At 42.2% G+C, this 8919-nt stretch overlaps 1 protein-coding gene across 4 annotated transcripts in view; it reads left to right on the forward strand.

Annotated features, from left to right (window-relative positions):
• The window catches only part of LOC132121527 (helicase SRCAP-like), a 28758-nt gene extending 21886 nt beyond the window's left edge, over positions 1–6872 (forward strand). For all 4 annotated transcript variants that reach the window (XM_059531020.1, XM_059531023.1, XM_059531022.1 and 1 more), the window contains 8 exons: positions 84–286; positions 440–609; positions 704–900; positions 1033–1147; positions 1243–1362; positions 1477–1656; positions 1768–1851; positions 1944–6872. In XM_059531020.1, coding sequence (XP_059387003.1) covers positions 84–286; positions 440–609; positions 704–900; positions 1033–1147; positions 1243–1362; positions 1477–1656; positions 1768–1851; positions 1944–5906 — 5032 coding nt within the window. In that variant the 3' untranslated portion in view covers positions 5907–6872. The remainder of the gene's footprint in view (positions 1–83; positions 287–439; positions 610–703; positions 901–1032; positions 1148–1242; positions 1363–1476; positions 1657–1767; positions 1852–1943) is intronic.
• Positions 6873–8919: the final 2047 nt, after the last annotated feature.

Raw genomic sequence — 8919 nt, forward strand, 5'->3', positions numbered from 1 at the left:
AACTAAACTTTCATTTAGAATTGAATATAAAAATCGCAGCTGAAAATAATAGTGTCACTTAAATGTGTGCTCTCATTCTACAGGTTCACTTTTGTCATTCCTCCAGTGGAAGCAAAGCCTATCACTATGCACACTTGCCACCCACCTCCTTCCCTCGGACACCAGCAAGGCCATATCTCCTCTGTTCTGTCTTCCCATCTCTCCCCACTTACACTAACGCTCCATCGCATCCAGTGTAACATGAGGACACACTTCCCTGACTTGAGGCTTATTCAGTATGATTGCGGTAAGTACTGTGATCCCTGTGCAGTGTGCATTTAAGGATTTCATTCTTATTAGATTTACCATTTTTATACATAATAAACAATTGCGTAGTACCAAAAAAATATATGATTATAAATTGAAGAGACCATTCCATTGGCTGCTTATCTGTGTGCAGGTAAGCTGCAGACACTCCACCTCCTGCTTAGAAAATTGAAGGCAGGAGGGCACAGAGTCCTCATTTTCACTCAGATGACACGTATGCTGGATATTCTTGAGCAGTTCCTCAACTACCATGGGCACATTTACCTGCGGTTGGATGGAAGTACACGTGTAGAACAGAGACAGGTAAAATACTAGTCTTATAGTTTGTGATTTTCATATAACAATAAGTTTTTGTCTCTCATATTTTACATTATTTAAATGATTGTCTACCTTTTAGGCTCTGATGGAGCGCTTCAATGCAGACCGTCGTATATTCTGCTTCATCCTGTCCACCCGCAGTGGAGGTGTAGGTGTTAATCTGACTGGGGCAGATACAGTAGTGTTCTATGACAGTGATTGGAATCCAACCATGGATGCCCAAGCTCAGGACCGGTGCCACAGAATTGGACAGACAAGAGATGTTCACATCTATAGGTAAAGGAAAAACTAAACGCTTTTTTTACATTTAGTAAAAAAAAGTAGCTTAAAAAAAAAAGAAAAAAAAAATGAAATGGTTAACATTGTACAGATATTGGAAGCACATTGACATTGAGAGCTTTTCTTTAGGCTAATCAGTGAACGCACAGTTGAAGAAAATATTTTGAAAAAAGCTAATCAAAAGAGGATGTTGGGAGATATGGCAATTGAAGGAGGAAACTTTACCACTGCCTTTTTCAAGCAGGTATAGCACTTTTCCTTTTTTTTCTTTTCATTGTGAAATCCTTGACTGGATTACATTTTGAAAGGATTTATTCCCCCATTGTCTTATTCCCACAGCATACTATCAGGGAGTTGTTTGATGTGACAGAGGGAGAGAGGAAAGAGGCCGAATCGAGTGCGTCACAGTCAGATGATGATGAGTCCATAAATAAACAACAAACCACTATTTTGGAACAGGTCATTTTAAATATATCCATTTGGAGTATTGCATATATCGATTTGTTTGCACGAAATTTGTTCCGTTTGTAACATCCCACTGAAAATTTTGTTTCAATGTGTTCTTTATTCTAGGCCCTGTGTCGAGCTGAGGATGAAGAGGATATAGTGGCTGCATCTCAAGCCAAGGCTGAGCAGGTGGCTGAGCTTGCAGAGTTTAATGAAAACATCCCTCTGGATGATGGTGACAGCAGAGACCAGGAAGAGGAGGAGCTCTCCAGGGCTGAGCAAGAAATCGCTGCCCTAGTTGAACAGGTTGTTATGATATTTATGCCTTTTCTTTTATAGAGTGTGATTTTTCAAATGATGCTTCACTTTAACCTTTTTTTATTAAATCACTAAATTTCAATTGTCCGTTCTTAACAGCTCACTCCCATAGAGCGATACGCTATGAATTTCCTTGAGGCTTCCCTTGAAGATATTTGCAAAGAGGAGCTGAAGCAGGCAGAGGTAATCATTAAACCAGTAACCAACCTTGGATTACTTTCTGGTAGAATAAACTTTTAGCACTTACACCCACAACGTTTCTTATGACTTTACAGGAGCAGGTTGAGGCTGCAAGGAAAGGGTTGGATCAGGCAAAGGGAGAAGGTTTGAAACTGCATCAGTCATCTGACAGTGATGAAGATGATTCCGTACCTCATAGTACTGAGGAAACTACTTCATCTCGTCGCCCTCGCAAACACAAAGAGAAAGGGGCTCCTTCTACAAGGGTTAGTGGCAGACTCAGAGGGACACCTGCTGACGATATATCCCTAACCCAGCCATCCCCAGAGAGAGGCAGGCGGGGGGCATGGATGAACTCTGAAGGCAGTGTGAGCCAAACCCTTGAGTTAACACAAAAGTCGCCCCTACAAAGAGAAGTGCCTGAGAAGCTTTGCAGTGGTCAGAAAGGGCGAGGGACAACCAAAGAATCTGTGTCCCTTATATCATCAGAAAACCAGACCGTTCAATCCAACCAGCAGCTCTCAGATTCAACAGCTTTATCCCCTACTATGCGAGGTTCAGACCCAAAAATTACATATGTGCCATCCCCCCACCAGCAGCCCATCTCCCCATCAAGCTTTGTGCCTTCAGCTGCTGCATCTCCTGCAATGGACAAAAACTTTAGTGGCCATCAGTCCTCCTCTACTGCATGCAGAGAGGACATTGAAGAGCAGGGGGGAGAGGCACTGTCTGAAAGTGTACAGTGTTGCAGGAGAGACAGGAGAACCTCTGTGTCATCAGACTCCATCTGTTCTCCTGAACATCACTCTGAACAGGATGGTCAGCTCCCTCTTTCTCCTACTCTGGCATCACCTAACTCCCGCTCACCACGAAAGCGGCAGTCAGCTGAAAGGGAAATCCTCAAGGGACTTCCAGAAGATTCTCCATCAGCCAAGGTCCTTCGAAAGCTTCCAGGTCGTCTGGTCACAGTGGTGGAAGAGAAAGAGCCCAAGCGGAGACGGAGGGGCTTGAGTGGAAGTGGAGGAACACATACTGAGGGGTCATCAGAGGAAACTGAACACGCTGAGCCAGTTCCAGACCCAGCCTCTCAATCATCTGATGGAGGAAGTCAAATTCATAAAGACTCTTCTCCCAAATCAGTGCCCCCATCCTTAGCTTCTTCACCACCACCACAAGAGCAGGATAACGTCTCATCTCCATTACAGATTAGTTCAGGGAGAGGGCACCACCCTTGTTCCCCAACACACCATTCACCAGATATGCCTGTCCTGCGGAACTTACCAGTACGCCAAAGGCTTGAGACTGAGTCTCGAATGGCTGCACAGTTAGGAGAGCAATTTGTAGGACGAGGTAGAGGGGTGGATAGAAGATCTGCTTTATCACCAAAGAAATCAAAAACTAATTCAGACAAGGATAGTGCTGCTCTGAGTGACTCTATGGCGAAGAAGCGCAAGAGGGGCAGGCCACCTAAAACACCCCCACGGGCACTAGAGTTGCCAGAAGAGAAGACACCGGTAACCCAGAAAACAAGTCCTGAGCGGAGTCCCTCTCACTCACCAAAACGGAAAAGGGGTCGCCCCCGTAAAGATTCCACCACAACTACAAGCTCATCCCCATCTTCTCCTTCTACATGTGCTCCTTCCTTCCAAGAGCCTAATTTGTCAGGGTCTAATGTTATGCCTGTGACTTTGCCTGCTATCAATAATAGTTCACCAATAAGCTCTCCACTTAACCCCACTTCACCCTCAAATGCTGCTGAAGTATCATCTCCTAAACTAGATTCTGAATCAAATCAAAAAACTAAATATGTTTTACTGCCTTCTATACATAGAGATTTTCAAAATATGTCATCATCTACATCAGAACTTGGTGTAGACTCATATGGTGAAACTCACACCAATCTGAAGCCCATGACTGCATGCAATGACTCTGACACAAATACATTTGAAACTTCACCACACAACACTTCAACAGCAACAATATCTCAGACATGTACAGCTTCTTCTTCTACACTACATCCTCTAAGTCCTCTCAGAAAGCCTCCCACTTGTACTGTCTCCATTCACGAAGAGGAACTTGCCCATTCACCTGTACTTTCTGAGACCAGTGAAATCGCAGCATCTTCAGAGCTTTCAAATGTCTCAGCAATTGCTATAGTAACCAAGGAAGATTCAGTTAATCAGCAAAAAGATAATTTGCAGTCCTCAAATACATTGACTCAAGTCACTTCACAGCCCTTACACAGAACCAGTACAACTGAAGAGTCTCCACAAAACTCTGTTGAACACTTGTGCAATATAGCTGCATCTCTTACTCCCACTCATCAGTCATCCTCCCAGCCTCAAACTACAGACATTGAAGCAGCAACAGATTCAGCCATTGAATCTCACAAAATGTCTTCAACGTCTTCACAATTTCCATCCACCACTAATCAGATAAGAACTGATTCTTTGTCCATATCCAAATATACTGATGCAGATTCTTCTCAGTCCAATAACATGCCAGTGGAGACCATGGCTGATAATCATGAAGGCCAACATTCACCTAAGGAGGAGGTTTTAAATGAGAGTGAGGTTGCGACTAGGGAGACCAAGAAAATGGAAATAGACAGTGTTGCTGAGGATGATGCAGGAGAAAAAGACGGCATCTTATCTCAGTCAAAAAGAAGGAAATTGGTTAGTTTGCCAAAGGAACAGACATCCAGTGCCGCAGGAGTTGCCTCATCAAATTTAGATATCGAGTCCCATGATGACCCTAAGATTGATGGACCTGATAAGCCATCAGTAGAGGAGTCAAGAGAGGATAAAGAGACCAGAACTTCTGCCAAAAAACGAAGCATCAGTAGGCAAAGCAGCCAGGAGTCAGTCCGTTCCTCTTCTCCATCTTCTGTATCCTCTTGTGAAACAAGATCATCCGAGTCCAAAAAGACTGGAGAGAGTAGGAGGCCTGCTAAAAGGAAACGGGAAGATATAAAGTCTGAAAAAGAAAAAAGTGAAGAGCCTGACAAAAAGCACCAGTCCAACTCTTCCTCCTCATCGTCAGACTCTGAGGGCTTTAATAGCAAAAAAAAATGTTTGACAAGATCAGCTCAAAAGAAGTTGGAGAAAGATGGCATGATTGCTGAAAATGAAGAGAGCAGTCAAAGACAACAGGGGAGGTTAGACAAGAAGGGAAAAACCACCAATACCACTGAAGGGGAGTCTAGTGGTGAAACAGGTTCAAGAGTAACCCGGAAATCTGTAGGCCCACAACCCAATACTTTAGCCTCCTCTGAACCTGAGGTACTAGGCAAACGCTGTTCAGCCCTTAATGCTGCCGCCAAGCTCTTGGCAATGAGGGGAAGAGGGCCAGACACACCCAGCTCCAGAAGCAAGACTGCTGCACAGCAAAGCAAATCACTGTCCTCTGAAAAAAGCAGTAAACCAAAGGGGAAAACAGGACAGGACTCTCCCAAGATGTCTAACAGTAAAGCAGGGAGTGGCAGGCAAACCCCCAATCAGACAAATGAATCACCACAGTCCTCTTCTTCTGCTCGATCCACTCGGCAGCGACCAGGCAGCCTGGTTCCCCCCTTGGAAACAGAAAGAGTTAAAAAAGAAGAAAAGAAAAAAGCATCTGATCAGAAAGAAGGTGAAGATGAAAATAGAGAGACTAGGTCTTCAGGAGGCCAAAGTGCCTGCAGTAGTATAAGCAGTGAAAGAGGAGCAGGCAGCAGTAGAAGTCGGAGTAGCAGCAACAGCAGCCAGCGCACCCACAGTTTAAGCTCGCAGAGTACAGAGCCCACCCGCTCTCGTTCCAGGGCAGCATCCTCTGGAAGTGATACAGAGAGAGGCAGAAGGATTCGGCATAAGAGTGATGGAGGCAGAGACAGAGGCAGGGAGAGCAGGAAAGAGAAGACGTCCCAGAAGCAGGACAAACCTGAATTGAGTGCTGGATCCAGCGACGGGAACCCAGACAGGGTTCTCAGGAGTGTAGCTGCATTGGCAGCTGCTCAGGCACGTTCTCCAGCTAGCAACACGCGTTCTTCATCCACCCAAAACCGGCACTCCAAGACGTGATGGGTCCAGAGAAATCAGCTTTAGGTTTAAACAAAAAGTTAGACATGAACTTCAGCGAGACACGAATGCAGAGATTTGTTTTGGAGGACAGTGGCTCAATTTCATTTAAAGGCCATGGTTTAGCTGTTTGAGACAAGACGGGGAAAAAGAGATCTGTTGCACATTGTGATTAGATCTGACCTCGCCTTTACCCTCTCAGCTATCTTAAGTCAAGCCATTTATAATGTGGAAAGGTTATATAGATGCAGGACAGTGATGAAGATTTGGTCACCTATTTAAAAATATGTCCTAATAATTTGAGTTAAAACCTGGATAATATATTGCCCTACCACAAAGACTTTGGAGCTTCAAAATAGTTGGGCAAGAAGCAAGATTTATTATTTGTTCACACTGTGTACTGTAATCAAAGACTGAAAGACTGGAAGTACTATGTGTTAAAAGATTGGTCGCATAGATTGTACACTTTTTACAGAGTTTACGAGTTCTGCAAACAGTATTGATGAGGAAGAAATTCATTAATGCTATATTGAAATTATTTAGTGGGGATTGTACAATTGTAAAGTTTTTAGACCGTTGCGTTCTGGATTATATTTGTCAGCTGTTTTGACCATTGTGTGTTTCAAGTCAGTTGATAAATTACGAATATATCTTCTATATCTTCCAGGGTATGAAGAAGAGGGCAGAACTAAAAAAAAATTACATTTATTTTTCTTTTTTCCTTTTCTCTCTCTGCTGGAGTTAACAATTACTTAGATCCCCTGTCCTGTGTGATGTTTCAGTCCATTACTTTTAAATTCTGCTGTTGCCTGCTTCTCTCCATTTGCACATCTGAAATGTCCCAGACATTGGAGGATTGCATTGTTGTTTAGGATTATTTTTTTTTTCAGAACATCAACTTGTCCGTACATCTTTACTGGTACCTCACTGCATTTTGTAAGCTCTAAAGTAAATGTATTTCTTGAGCTTGTGATGAATCTTGAAATTTGCTTGTCATTTTGCTTTATAGCAGTACAGAAATGGGAGACAACATCTTGCAATTTTTCTTATATCTTTCCCAAAGTGTTAGTCATTATGATCATCTTTACACATTAAATTGTATTCTCAAACACAGAATCTGAATGAGTTTGATAAAATGAGAGTGCCTGCTGATCCATACAAGGATCCATGTTAACGTATGGAAGTTTGGTCATCTGTAGTGCTTCAAGTGTAATAAGCTCTTCCATCCTTCTCTGTAACAACACAATTTCTGTTTATGTGCAACCAAAACTGAAATCAGTTCTCCAGTGAAATTTGCTACTGCCAGCTATTTTTATTTCTGGAGTAGTGGTCCTTTTTATGGATGGACCAATGCTGGATGGTAGGAAACACCTGAAAGAACTTCTTGAGAGAAATATCTTATTTTTTGCTGAAAATTGGCAGTCAAGATGTAAGATAGCTTTCTTTGCCATTTTTGGACAGAAAGATGTGTGTGTGTGTGGGGGGGGGGGGGGGATTTAGTAGAATATGGTGTTGGTCTTATTTCATTTTGATTTGTCTTTATTCTAATTTGTTACATTCCTTATGTTCCCTTGTAATTCCACATTGTTTTACTTGAAAGATTGAAACAAAAATGTAAGTTGAATAAAAGCCAAAAATACACTTTTCTGTTTTTTTTATTTTTTTTATTTCATCATACTTATTCATTTTGTACTTGAAGGATTACTTGAAGGATGAACTATCTATCTATCTGTCTGTCTATCTGTCTATGAAATATGGTAACAGTTCAACATATGTCAACAAAACTCGCACATGATTGATGATTTGAAATAAAGGGGGTGGGGGTCATTTTCAGAGCACTTGGCAACATTTGTAAGCATGGAAAAAAAAAAAAGGAGCAAAAAGTGCACTGACTTACAACTCGAGGAAATCAAGTGCACTATTAATTTGGATTAGCCTGGCTTGCAACATTGCAAAAAGGTAGTTCAAGATTATTAAGGTGTTATTATTAATTAGTTATTTAAAGAATAAAAAATCCCAAAATACCTATTGTTTTAAAGTGCTTTAGTTACACTAGAATTACAGTGTGAGTGTTAATTCAGTGTCACAGTATGTTTCAGTGTGGACAGCTCGCAGTGGGGAGGATGAAAGGATGAACTAGATCAGAATACAGTTCCATCAGAAGTCTTCCTCTCGTTCCCTCATCTAACTGACACTTGCAGAAACACCTATAACATGAGTTGGACCTCAGTGATGTCACTGTGCAAACGTGTGCCTATTCTTTTTATATATCAAGTCTATATCAAAGGTATCAAATTATTTGACCCATTGAAATGGTTAATTGCTTAAAATATGGGTTTGTTGAAGTATTAAGTGACAACCTCAATCATGTTGTTGACAGATGGGGTACCCGTCTGTGGAGAGAAATGGGGACAGAAATATGATACTAAGCCTTAGCGTTTTGGCCGTTACATGAATGCACTACAGATAGGGTTGAATAAGTTTCACATTGGAGATGTGACATTACATTGCGTTGTTAGGTCTATCAGCTCGTAAGTTCTTAAACAGGTGTTTCACTAAATCTAGAAGTTTCTCAGGCTTCGCTCAGTCCTCATCAAACTTTCATGTTTGTTCTCAGAATGGGGACACCAGCAGGGAACTCAGTGAGTGAAATCTGCAGGTGTGAGCCTGATCCAGGGGTGGAGGGAGAAGGCTGGGGAAGTGACACGCAGAAAATGCCAAAAAAATCATTCTTCTCTTATTTAGTGTCCTTTTCAGTGTCATTCGTTCCACCTTGGTTTACAAAATTTCTAAAATTTCCCCCTCACATAAAATCAACCATTTTCCTTGCATGAATGAAATCTGCAGGAAGGACTTGCTCGCACGCAATATGAACATCTCGGTTACGTATGTAACCACAGTTCCCTGAATAGGGAACGAGATGCTGCGGTGACGTCACCGTATGGGAACACCTCTCGGTGTGACGAATGTCTGAAGCCCTATACCATCCCGCCAATCCTATTGGCCAAATACCGCT

Source organism: Carassius carassius, chromosome 39 (genome assembly GCF_963082965.1).
Source record: "Carassius carassius chromosome 39, fCarCar2.1, whole genome shotgun sequence".
Classification (NCBI taxonomy): domain Eukaryota; kingdom Metazoa; phylum Chordata; class Actinopteri; order Cypriniformes; family Cyprinidae; genus Carassius; species Carassius carassius.